Raw genomic sequence first — 13,076 nt, 5'->3', positions numbered from 1 at the left:
AAGATCTCTCTTTGTCTTTCCCTCTCCTTCTGTCATTCTGCCTTTGAAATAAATAAATAAATAAATAAATCTTTTTTAAAAATGAGAGCTGGAATAAAATGGATTAAAAGATTTATTTTTTATTTTAAAAGAAGTGGGTAGGTGGGTAGTTACACCCACAAATGTTGTGGTTGAGGTAGTTCAGAGTCCTTAGGGGGAAGTGAACTGCTGGCTAAGCTTCGAATGCAGAGACTTCCTCAAATCCCTGTGCTTCCTGCCAGAAGAAGATTCACTCTCAAGGATTTACTGTGATTTGTAGACATAAAAAAACCCTGAATTTTTGTGGAGTCGCCAATCTTTCTAGAGTTCCAAGAATCATGAAATGAGCTTTCCAAATAGATATCTCCTAGGCTACAAGAAAACCAAAGAGAAGCTGAGACAGATAAAGGTTTTAGGTGTGACATTCTTCATTTCTCTCCAATACTGCTTCCTATAGGTCTCACTTAGCCAAGAAGTCCAGGAACAGAAGGACAACAGAACTGACATGCTCCAAGAATTCCCAAGTTGTACTGAAAGAGTACTGAGTAAACCACCTTCTATCTATGACGAAGCTTGATTTCAGAGTCTGTATTTAGGTTCAGCATTTATAATGTAATTTAGGAGAAAAAAGTTTCGCCTTGAAGAAATTCAGTACTGAATGTAAAGGAAATTCTTCCCATAATAAACAGATCATGACACATAGAGATCGATATATAAATCAGTTAAAATAGTCAAAGCTGTCAAATTTATAACAGTAGTGATGTGGGAGAAAAATTAAATCACATCTAAAGATTTATATCACCACAGCTTGTCACAGAAATGAAAACTGGATTATGTAGGTAGTATGCACATATTGCTTTTCACATCTATACAAGATGGTACCATCAACTACAACTGATTGGAAACTGCTTTTTTAAGACATTTTATCCATTTTTTAAAGATTTATTTATCTATTTGAAGGGCAGAGAGAGAGAGAGAGAGAGAATTTCTTCATCAGCTGGTTTACTCCCCAAATGGTCACAGCAGCTGGGCCTGTGCCAGATTGAATCCAGGAGCCAGGAGTTTCTTCCTCAACTCCCATGTGGGTATGGGGGCCCAGCACTTGGGCCATCCCCTGCTGCTTTCCCAGGTGCATTAGCAGGGAGCTGGGACGGAAGTGGAGCAGCCGGGACTTGAACAGGTGCCCATATGGGATGCTGGTACTGCAGACAGAAGGTTTACCTTCTATGCCACGGTGCTGGACCCTGAAAACTACTTTACAGATATCATTATGAGGAAGGGTTTCTTGCAACAATGCTTTCAGGACCATAAATAATTAATATATTCTATATAAGTACAAATTTATTATGTAAATGTCATTAAATTAATTAAATTTAATGTAAATATTATTTCATTGTATTTACATTGAGCTTATTATATTCCTGACAAAGCAACCACTGATTTAACTCATGACAGTGTTTGGGCTTAAATAGTAAGTATACCACTATTCTCAGATGGTTTTTTAAAAGCAGGCAAATACTCTACTGCTTTTAGTACTAATCAAAATTAAGAATACTTAATTTAGATAAGTATACATACAATCATAAGCTGCTTTAGTAATTGCTTTTGCTGCATTCTTCTGAATATCAGGAATTGTAGAGCTTTCTGCAAATGATAGGAGTTTTTGAAGCCCCCCTGTCTGCTGAATCAGCACCCTGGTATCCGCATCTTCAAGGCAGTTGGCTATCACGGAAAGGGCTTCTGTATGAAGGTCATTCAATTCCTAATAACAAGCACAAGCACAACTTTAGAAAGATGTACTGAAAGGAACTTACACTGTTTTATTTCAGAAGAGTCTAAGGACAGTGAGAACATAATTTTGTTGTGACAGAGGCCTAAGGAAACAGGAGTTCTGCTTATCAAAGTAACACCACTCTCCCTAATCATCTTCTCTCCATTCCCTTACTCTCAAATGTTTTATGGATGAAAAATGAATGCCCTTGAGGAAGTTTCCAATAACAGTAGTCAAGTGAAATTGCCCAAACAACCTTCCACAAAAACAGTTCTAAAATCTGGAGAAAACTTAAAAAAAAAAAAAGCAGATGGAAACTGGAGGAAAATATTTCTTAAACTGTGCAAATGGGAAAGGTAAGTATTGTGAATTTGTGGTTTTCTTGCCTGAGGTTACTCTCAAATTCCTACAACAATGGAAAACAGTAGCCCTATCTGAACAGCTAGAAATGTAAGGGGGAAATCCTTGGGGTGATGGAAACATAGAAAGGATGGTCCGTCTTCACAGTATTCCACAGAGAACTGCTTCTGACTGAGCTCACTTCACAGCCAAAAACTGCAACAATGAGCCCATGCTCATGGAATTCACTGGTCTTACCATGTTCCCTATCATCATAAAGCAGCCAGCTGCACAGAACAGTGGGATGGCCTTTTAAAGACTCACTCATAACTCAAAGTTCTCCAGGAGACTGTTTATGCTTTGAATTCGTGTCTGGCGGATAGTGGCTTTTCTCCCACAGCCAGAAATCAATGAGTTGAGCTGGAAGTGGTACCATTCTTTATTAACCCTAGTGACTTACTAGCAAAATGTTTGCCTCCTACACCTGCAACCATATGCTCTGCTGGCCTAGGGATCTTAGTTCCAAGTGGAGGAACACTTCCACACCAGGAGCTACTACAATAGGTCTACCGAACTTGAAGTTAAACTGCCACTTAGAAACTTTTTTCTCCTCATGCCTCTGAATTAACAATCAACAAGCAAAGGGTTACTGTGCAAAGGGAAATTGGACCACTACACCACAACTGAAGTAAGGAAGAATATGTCTGGAAAATAAGAGATCCCTTAGCATAACCATACCCTGCGACTAGTCAGTGGAAACTAGCATGGCCCAATCCAAGGTTACTAATGGCCCAGATCCTTCAGAAATTAAGGTCTGCAATATCTCACAGGGAAAGAGCCACAGCCTGCTGAGGTGCTGGCTACGGGCAAAGGGAGTATGGAATAGGTAATGGAAGAAGGTAGTTATGATCAACCAAGTGGTCATTGACAGAAATGAGGTTTGTACTTGTCAAGAGTATTTCTTCTTTATTTTGTTATATGTGTATATGTGTGCATGTATGTTTGTATATGTATATGTTTTTCCTTTATCCTATAACATGACATGTATTAATTTTATATAATAAATTTTAAGTTCTTGAATATCAAAGAGTCAACATCGCCCATTATTTCCTGGGGGAAAAATTAATGAACTTTTGGCTGCGCACCGACATTCTGTCACACTGAGTGGAGGTACATCTTTGTCATTGCTTAACTGGCATTGAGTCTTAATGCTTCCTGAGTCTGCACTCAACTGGCCTTCTTGGCATCCGGCCTACCCTGTAGATTCTGGATCGCCCAGCCTTCACAATTACATAAGCCAATTCTTTAAACAATACTCTTCCATACATATTTTGTTATTAGAGTTAATTTAATTTATTAGAATACTGAAGCAGGGGCAATGAATATGGAATCTATGTATTACCATTTCACTCTGCAACTGAGAATCTGGACACTTTCAGAAGCTATCCACAGCATTTCAAGTCAATGAGTGGTATCCATTACACTGCTGATTGGTTTTGGTTTATGTAAATAGGAAGTCTTGGAAGACATTGCAGATTCTAAATGTGTATCCTTCATACCTAAAAACTTAGGAACAACTATGGAAACTCAGATGTAATATTGCTCAAAATGTGTTTAGAAAGTGAATTAATTATTCTTCTTTCTTAATCTCAGAGAAAATCAGGACAAAGATTAAAGGACTAAATCTATATATTTCAGGATACCAGGAGGAAGACCTACACAAGAATGTAAAAATCTTAAATCTTCTAAGCCAGAAGACTACTTGATTACCTTATAATGGCCTCTGTAAATGGTTTGATTTAATTAGGCTAATTAAAAGACTATGCAGCAATTAGAAAGTTAGTCTGTTACAGTCAGTGTTGTGCTAACATGCAGTAATATTTTGTTAAAAATTGTGCAATTTATATTTTACAACAATATTTAGGAGAGATGTATTTCTTCATAGGGAATTGAATGAAAATTGCAAATACCTTACTTTCTAGGATCTTAATAAGTTGGTCCAGTCCTTGATTATCTCTTAGCATTGTTAGGGATTCTTTATCATTTGTAATAACACCCAGGGTTTTCAGAGTCAACAACTGAATTACTGGATAGTCAGACTTCAAGAGAGCTAACATAGAAGGGATTGCATTTAGTTCTTGAAGTGCAATTCGACATTGAAAATCCTGCCACAAGATACAAATGATCAAATCAGCAATGTTTTAAAGCAAAATATATTATGAAGAAGGGAGAAATACTGCTTTACAGCAAAAAACATTATTATTTATCATTTTCTCATCTTTTATTCCATTTCCTTCCAAAATAATTCACAAACAAAAACAAGGAAACTCTCAATTGGCAAAACCAACATTTGTATTTTAACCATGAAGACCTTGTCAACAACAGGAAATACATATGATCTGTGACTCTTGCAATATCCATTATTTATTTATTTTCCAGCAATTACTACTACTAGAAACAGTATGACAATAAATATATGCATCATAATATTATTTTCACACTCTGATATACTATTTCAAATAATATGTGTTGTATGAAATGATGGCTTTATTATCCTTATTATTATCTTCATTCAAAAGGATTGTTTATGAAAAACCTGTATGCAAGCTATGCTGTTGACAGGCCCTGTGCATGCGAATGTATAGCCAGTTTAGTTTAGATACATGATTTTTTTTGGCTATTTTGATATTTTTTATTAAGGGCTATACAAATATCCAGGAAGATAAATAAATATGATGCAATGATATGTGTCCCGAAATGAGGAACTTTCTTTCACTGCATTGTTTGCTTTCACAATGGCCTTCAAACAACAGGGGGTAGTGATTCTGTGCCCTTTCTCTTCTTTTATTACACACTATTGGTTTCTGAATCAGCAGCCTGTCCTTGGTATTCACATTTACAAACCAAATTCATTTCCAGCCCACTATTTAGAGTGAGTGCATTTTTTTCTGTTCTACGAAGAGGACCTTTTGGTTCACATTTGGATCATAATGCACAGGGGTCAGTTTCTCCCACAGTCTGCTTCTCTCGGTGTTGAAGCAGAAGCCGGTTACAGCTTGGCTTATCATTCTCACCAGAACGGTTTTTGAGTTGTTCTTGGCAAAGGAGACCACTGAGGGGAACATGGCGACTGCTCCCATGCAGTCTCTGTAACCGGCCCAAAGTCCCAGATGCAGGAGAGAGACAGAGAGAGAGAGAGAGAGAGAGAGACAGAGAGAGAGAGAGAGAGAGAGAGAAATCCTCCATCTGCTGGTCTGCTGGTTTGCTCTCCAAATGGCCAACAAGGCCCAGGCTTGTCAAGGCCAAAGCCAGGCACTCCACCCCTGGTCTCCCTAAGTGGGTGGCAGGCACCCAAGAAAGTGGGCCATCTTCCATTGTCTTCCCAGGTGGACCCTCAGGGGGCTGGATTGGAAGCAGAGTGCAAGAACCCAGCGAGCCCTCCAGTGGGATGCTGGCATCACAAGCAGCACCTCAGCTTGCTGCATCACCGTGCCACACCTCAGATACATGATTTTTAAGACATTTACAGTATCAAGAGGGTCATTATGGTCTGGAAATGTTGTTCGTTGTGTGTGTCTGTAATTCTGTGTGAGTGTGTGGAGGGTAGGAGTTTCTCAGGGTAGGTTTCGGTACAGAAAATAATGGAAGATGCCACGAAAAACCTCTAAACTCTGACTACTAAATCATGACATTTTAAATAAAAATGTAGTAAGTATCAAATAATACACAATGTGGAAAATGTTCTATTTACAAATTAGCTTTCCCGTATCCATCCTTCAGCTCACATCTGATCTTTAGTTTCCTTTAAACAAACCACAAACTGGAGGTTGCTCTTTGTCATGGATTGAATTGTGTCTCCCTACAATACGTATTGAGGTCCTGACCTCAATACCTCACAATGTGTCCTTATTTGCAAACAAGGTTCTCACTGCAGATATAATCAGTCAAGATGAGGTCATCGTGGAGCGGGGCAGGGCCTTTATGAGAGACAGAGACCCAGAGGGAGAGATTGTGGCGAAGTACATGCAAATAAAGGAATGCGAAAGACTGATGGCAACCACTAGGAGCTGAGAAGAGGCAGGAAGGAATCCACAGTCTCAGAGGGGGCAGTTTCTACTCCCTTTATTATGGCCAAGCTAAACTGGATGCAGAGAAATGGACTATTGGTATACACTGATGTCCTAGCGTGGTGGGCTCCTGAGGTGGACATGGAAACTCTGTGCCCACCCCCTCCTTCCCTTCCCTTGTCTTAGACATTTATTCCATTTACCAACCCTGGGTTATACCTTTCATAATAAATCAATTAACATAAGTGAAATTATAAGACAAAAATGAATATCTGGACATTCTATGGATGTCTGATGAAATTAATGGATTATTGTTAATTTGTTAGATATGATTATGTTTTTACACCTTTTCAAAAATCTCATTTTTAGAGATACATACTGAAATATCTCTATGATTGAAATAATATGATATAATTTGCTTTAAAATAATTGAGGAGGGGCTGGCACTGTGGCGCAGTGGGTTAACGTCCTGGCCTGAAGTGCTGGCATCCCATATGGGCACCGGTTCTAGTCCTGGCTGCTCCTCTTCCAATCCAGCTCTCTGCTATGGCCTAGGATAGCAGTGGAAGATGGCCCAAGTCCTTCGGCTCCTGCGCCCGCGTGGGAGACCCAGAAGAAGCTTCTGGCTCCTGGCTTCGGACTGGCGCAGCTCCGGCCGTTTTGGCCATCTAGGGAGTGAACCAGCGGATGGAAGACCTCTCTCTCGGTCTCTACCTCTCTCTGTAACTCTGTCTTTCAAATAAATAAACTAAATCTTTAAAAATAATTGAGGAAACAGCGAATAAGGGTGTAGATGAAACAAGCTTATCATGTATTTATAGTTGTTGAAGTTGGGTGATGGAATGGGTATACTGGGTTCATAATTCTGTTGCTGTAACTTTGTTTATATTTGAAAATTTTAATGTTTAGTTAAGAATAAACATTTTAGAAAAAGAGAAAACAACCAAAAAAGAAATTATGCAAAACTAGTTGAATTTTTAAGTGTTTCTTTTTCCAAATTGGAAATAAATTCCAACATCAGTTTTTCTCAAAAACACTTTTTAAGGAATTAGTCTTACCTGTACCAAGTTGTAAAGGCTTTCAATAGAATTCTTCTGGACATCAGGGTCTGGGCTATTCAGTAGTCTGATAAGTGGCTCTAATCCACCATGTTCACATATTTGCACTTTCCCAGTGTATTCTGCAGACATGTTTGCTAGACAAAGACTAGCAAACTCATGGGTAACCACTTCTTCTGTATTCCAAAAGTGAATAAGACAAGTGTGTGAAATACTTATTCAACCACTACTTTTGAAATATGCTTTGAAAGCCAAAACACTACAAATTGTACCTTGCTTAGAGCACACCTATTTTCTAAACTCAAAACTAAGCTGTAGTTTGACAGATTTCACAATTACTACCTCATGAACTCTTTTCAATATGCAATCAAATGTAAAAAATAAACAAGTTCTATTTTTAAAATACATAAAAGATTCAAAGTTACCTTCTGGAGCAAGCTGGGCAATAACGGAATCCATGACATCTAACTCCCTTAACAATTTTTTAACATCATCTACACAGGAAAAACAGAATATTGATGTTGATTATTAATGATAAGTGCAATGTCTATTGAACAGTACCGTATGAGATAGGCAATATTATTATCACAGAGCATGGAAGTGGTGAGGCCAGGTTTCATTCCCAGACAGGTCTGATCCCTCACAGTTCCTAGCTTCTATACTTCTTGACCACTGGGATACACTACCTTTCAAAACACTGAAAATTATAAATATAAAAGTGCGAATTCTGCCAAGAATACTACAAGTAAAGCCAAGTTACTGTGATACAACACTTGTTTATTATATTAATTCATTTTCTGCTTTGTTGGGAGGATACTTTTAATTTGGTTGTAATAGAGCTCGCACAAAACACAAATAAGAATTATCTTAGCCAATACATCTTGATTACATTTCATTTGATTATCAGAAATGCCAAGAAAATGCTGAATAACAAGTAGATTGACTTTTTTTTTTTTTTTTTTGACAGGCAGAGTAGACAGAGAGAGATAGAGAGACAGAGAGAAAGGTCTTCCTTTGCAGTTGGTTCACCCTCCAATGGCCGCCGCGGCTGGCGCGCTGCGGCCAGTGCACTGCGCTGATCCGATGGCAGGAGCCAGGTACTTATCCTGGTCTCCCATGTGGGTGCAGGGCCCAAGCACTTGGGCCATCCTCCACTGTACTCCCTGGCCACAGCAGAGAGCTGGCCTGGAAGAGGGGCAACCGGGACAGAATCTGGCACCCCGACCGGGACTAGAACCCGGTGTGCCGGCGCCGCAAGGTGGAGGATTAGCCTAGTGAGCCGCGGCGCCGGCCGAGTAGATTGACTTTTTAAAAAGTCATTTTTATACAATTTATATTAGCCCAATTAAGGCTAGACAGGTTATGTCCCCACTTTTTCTTGCAACCCTTAACCTAATTTTTTTCTGATAAATAAGGTATGGCTGATCCTTTGTTATTTTTTAAAACAAATTTAAAATTAATAATAATAATACGCATTTCTTTGGCTTTGGTGTGATCAGATCATGGTGTAGTGTTCACAGTGAGGCCATAGCCTCCTGAATATTGGACATGGCTACAGTCCTGCTTCTGCCTAAGCAGGCCTTGTGGAGGCACACCTTCCTAGATGGAATGCAGCTGCAGGAGCAGAAGGTTTGAGTTATTATTAGATATTGCTTTTAGGAAAATTCCTTGTCATAATTCAAGGGCAAAGAAGATGAGCCTGGAGCAACTTGAACTTTCGCTTCACACCATAAATATGTCACATGATGCTTATCTCACTTGCTTGTGCCTGTTTGTTTTTCTTTTATAATGATTAGTCAGGCTGTACATCCCTAACTGTTGTGTTACTTGTTGACCCTAGACTAAATAATAAAATGCTCCTGCTGGAGCTATCCAGCATCTCTCTCTCTCTCTCTCTCTCTCTCTCTCTCTCTGTCTTTTTTCATTATTTGACAGAATTAGTGAGAGAGAGAGGCAGAGAGAAAAATCTTCCTCCTGCTTGTTCACCCCCCAAATGGCCGCTACGGCCGGAACTACGCCAATCCAAAGCCAGGAGCCAGGTGCTTCCTCCTGGTCTCCCATGAGGGTGCACGGGTCCAAGCACTTGGGCCATCCTCCACTGCCTTCCCAGGCCACAGCAGAGAGCTGGACTGGAAGAGGAGCAACCGGGACTAGAAGATGGGGCCCATATGGGATGGCGGTGCCACAGGCAGAGGATTAACCTAGTGAGCCATGGCACCGGCCCCACTTTTTTTTTTTTTTTATTTGACAGATAGAGTTAGACAGTGAGAGAGACAGAGAGAATAGCCATTCTCTTCGGATCAAGATGCCCGTGTCTTGGCTAGTCACTTGAAATTCCCCACATGGTGATCAACATTTCTGCTTTTTGACATTACTTTATGATCAGAGGCTTGCAGCTCCTTTCTGCTATTTGTTCATAAAATACATGCTAGGTTATTGTGAATAGCATTACCAACTTATTCCTTTAAGCTAATTGATTTGGTGCCCATTATCCGAATTGCTTCTATCCCCCTTACTGCTCCCCAAGCCTCCAGTGATCACCATTCTGTGTTGAGAATGAATGTTTTCAGATTCTACAGATAAAGAAGAACATGTGGTAATTGTCTTTCTGTTTGTTGTTTATTTCACTTTCCTCCAGCTCCATCCATTTCGTTACAAATGATAGGATGTAAGTCTTTATTATGGTTGATTAATATTTCATTGTGTATATATAACATTATCCCTATCCATTCATCTGTTGTTGGACACCTTGGTTGATTCTATGTGTAAGATCTGACACTGAAAATACTAGAAGAAAACATGGCAGGAAACTTAAAGATATTGGTGCAGGCAATGATTTTTTTTGTTAAAATCCCAAAGGTGCTCTTTTAGTTTTGCAGTTTCTCATTTTGGTCAATTTTCTTTGTCTGCAAGGCATAATTGGGACTACCAGAATTTTGGAAAAATGACTGTTGCAGCAGCTGAATCTGATGGTCTCTGGATCAATTCTTTCTGATTATATACTCAGCTGTGACTAAGACACAGCGATATGTCACTGTCACTGTTCAAAATGGCTAAGAGAGGTCCAACAAAATTTACAGTACAATATGTGAATTGACTTGAAATACAAAGAACAACCAAGCTTCTAGGAATGTAGTGTTCTAAGGGGATTGATGTCATTTTATAATCAACTTCATTTTAAAAACTGTATTATAGTTCCACAGATTAAGAAATAATAGTAGGATATACTCGGACCTTCCAAAGTATTTGGGTGAACTGTTCAGAAGTGCAGCCTCTGAGAAAGACTGTTTCTATCCTCTTTCACTCTTAAGATTTCTGTTCGAATGATAGTTATGAGGGCCCTACCAAAGTCTCCTATTTTGCATGCTTCAAAACAACTATGAGCCTTTAGATCTCCACCTGCATCCCACATATACTATAAAAAATAACCTTCCTGATACTTCAAAGCGACAACATGCTCAAGAAATCCCACTCTGCACTCTGGTTCCCACAGAGAGAGGCCACAGGGCTCTCCTTCGGATGAATAGCATCAGGTGACACCACACCCCAGTCTTCCCAAACAAGTTAAAAGTGTGTCAGGGGATTCTTTGTGCCATGAAAACTCCCTTCTAGGTTTGAATTTAGTCCAAATGGCAAGTAATGCCTAATAGCAGATCTGATAAATGTATCCACCACATCATATGATTCCAGTTCAATGGGCGCTCTTGTAAGTTGGTGACACAATTGATCAATTTATCATTCTGCTTTTTGACACCAAATTGTTCAAACAATCTTTCTTTTCTTGAGGTTAAATCAGTGAAAATAATGGACAAGATGTGTTTCTATCACTTTAAATGTGATACTGATCTCGGTCCCCTTCGTTCTTAACTGGGAACATGCTCAAATATGGCTAATGAACAGAAACTGACCTGTGGAGGATGACATTTTCTAAACAGTGTGATACCTAAAGTTTTAAGTTGTTTCAGAACTGTTAGCATCTTCACTCCCTAGAGTACCTTCACAATAAATTGTTTTTTTCTCTTAAAAAATTACTTATTTGAAAGGCAGAGTGACAGAGCAACAGTGAGAGAGTGACAGTGAGAATGAGAGACAGACATTGAATCTTGACTTTTTTTTTGACAGGCAGAGTTAGTGAGACAGAGAGAAAGGTCTTCCTTCCGTTGGTTCACCCTCAAATGGCTGCTATGGCCCGGCGCGTTGTGCCGATCCGAGCCAGGAGCCAGGTGCTTCCTCCTGGTCTCCCATGGGGTGCAGGGCCCAAGCACCTGGGCCATCCTCCACTGCACTCCCGGGCCACAGCAGAGAGCTGGACAGAATCCAGCGCTCCAACCGGAACTGGAACCCCGGGTGCCGGCGCCGCAGGCGGAGGATTAGTCTAGAGAGCCACGGCGCTGGCTGAATATTGACTTCTAATAGTAAGTATCCTGCTGCCAGAAATATTCCCCAAGCCCTTGCTTTACAGCACAGCCACCATTAGGGCTCCCGAAATTGCAGACTTCTCCTAAGCACCCCAAAGAATTCTACCTGCTCCAGACACTGCAAGTGCTGTTACCCAGAGTCTGTGCCTGACACAAATCTCCCTTTCCGTTCTTCTGCCCATCCTCTGTTTATAGGCATTTCTGAAGATACTATAATGCCAAAGTTCCTTCTGAGCGTAATGAATAAGAGGATCCCACTGTCATCACACTGGGACCAGAGCTTCTGTGGTCTCTGGGGTGGGAATAGCGGAAAGTAGGGGAGAGAACTTGCTCTTGTGTTTGAACAGACTATGGTCTGCGGGGGGCGGGGGAGAAGTCTGCTTTTTAGCCATGTCCCATGGTAGAGAGACACATGTTTATTACTAGCAGCCTGAATTTCATGGTGGAATTCTATGTCCACTGAGTGTCAATTATTGGAAGTTTCAAGACCTTTTTTTGGGTGACTCAAAAGCTATCCTAATAACATAGGCAAATGAACTCATGAATAGAAAATGTATCCTGTTTATAAGTCAGAGAGTGTCTTGGCATGATTTTGGCCAAACTGATATTCTAACATATGCAATACTAGGCTTTAATTAATACTATTATACTACCATATTGAAACATTCCAAGTAAGTAAAAATATAGTTTATAGTTTAAAAAATCACGTATTAAGACTCCTTACGTTGGAATCCATTCCTATGGAATATATACAAAAGGGAACTTATGTTTAGGCAGTGGATTTTTCAAAAAGAAAATCAATTTTAAGAGAATGATGGCTTTTTCAGTTGGTAAGGCTGGTACATATTATGTCATCAACTTTGAGAGAAGATTTTGGGTGGATATATTTCTACATATTTTTATATTTTAAAAATACCCCTTGAAAATATCATACATTTGCTGTTTTGGGCTGATTTAATTTTTTGCTATATTAAAGTTGGCTTAAATAAAGTTAAACAAATCTTTTATTTAAATGAAGGATAGTGCATTATATAATATTGACCATTAAAATTGATACTTACTATTAGAAGTCAAGATTCCAAATATCATAGTAGCATTTCTTTTTACTATTTTGTCTTCATGGATCAGCAGTTTAGTTAAGGGTTCCACAGCTCCAAGTTCAAGGAGGGTTGCTTTATTTTCTTCGCCTGATATCACAGGTAAAATTAAATCATACACGGATATCAATTGATTCCATCTACACTCCTCTTTGTGTCTTTCCAATTTCTTTTCTTTTTTTTTGCTTATTTTGTATTTTCCTTTTTCATGCTTCTTTTATTTATTTATTTATTTAAATAGACTCAGTATGATTTGTAGATACAAGTCTAGAAAGTTAATGACATTCTTTTCCTCCCTCCCTCCTTCC

At 39.3% G+C, this 13,076-nt stretch overlaps 1 protein-coding gene and 1 pseudogene across 4 annotated transcripts in view; both read right to left on the bottom strand.

Moving 5' to 3' along the window:
• Positions 1–13,076, bottom strand: part of ARMC3 (armadillo repeat containing 3) — a 96,856-nt gene that overhangs the window by 52,046 nt on the left and 31,734 nt on the right. For all 4 annotated transcript variants that reach the window (XM_051834347.3, XM_051834369.3, XM_051834379.3 and 1 more), the window contains 5 exons: positions 12,733–12,858; positions 7,679–7,747; positions 7,254–7,429; positions 4,099–4,293; positions 1,597–1,780 (listed from right to left, as the gene is read on the bottom strand). In XM_051834347.3, coding sequence (XP_051690307.3) covers positions 1,597–1,780; positions 4,099–4,293; positions 7,254–7,429; positions 7,679–7,747; positions 12,733–12,858 — 750 coding nt within the window. The remainder of the gene's footprint in view (positions 1–1,596; positions 1,781–4,098; positions 4,294–7,253; positions 7,430–7,678; positions 7,748–12,732; positions 12,859–13,076) is intronic.
• LOC149127969 (large ribosomal subunit protein bL33m pseudogene) lies at positions 5,056–5,253 on the bottom strand (annotated as a pseudogene).

The sequence above is a fragment of the Oryctolagus cuniculus genome, chromosome 2, assembly GCF_051225735.1.
Source record: "Oryctolagus cuniculus isolate XC-2025 breed Fujian yellow rabbit chromosome 2, ASM5122573v1, whole genome shotgun sequence".
In the NCBI taxonomy this organism is placed as follows: Eukaryota; Metazoa; Chordata; class Mammalia; order Lagomorpha; family Leporidae; genus Oryctolagus; species Oryctolagus cuniculus.
This window is presented reverse-complemented; position numbering and strand designations above follow the sequence as displayed.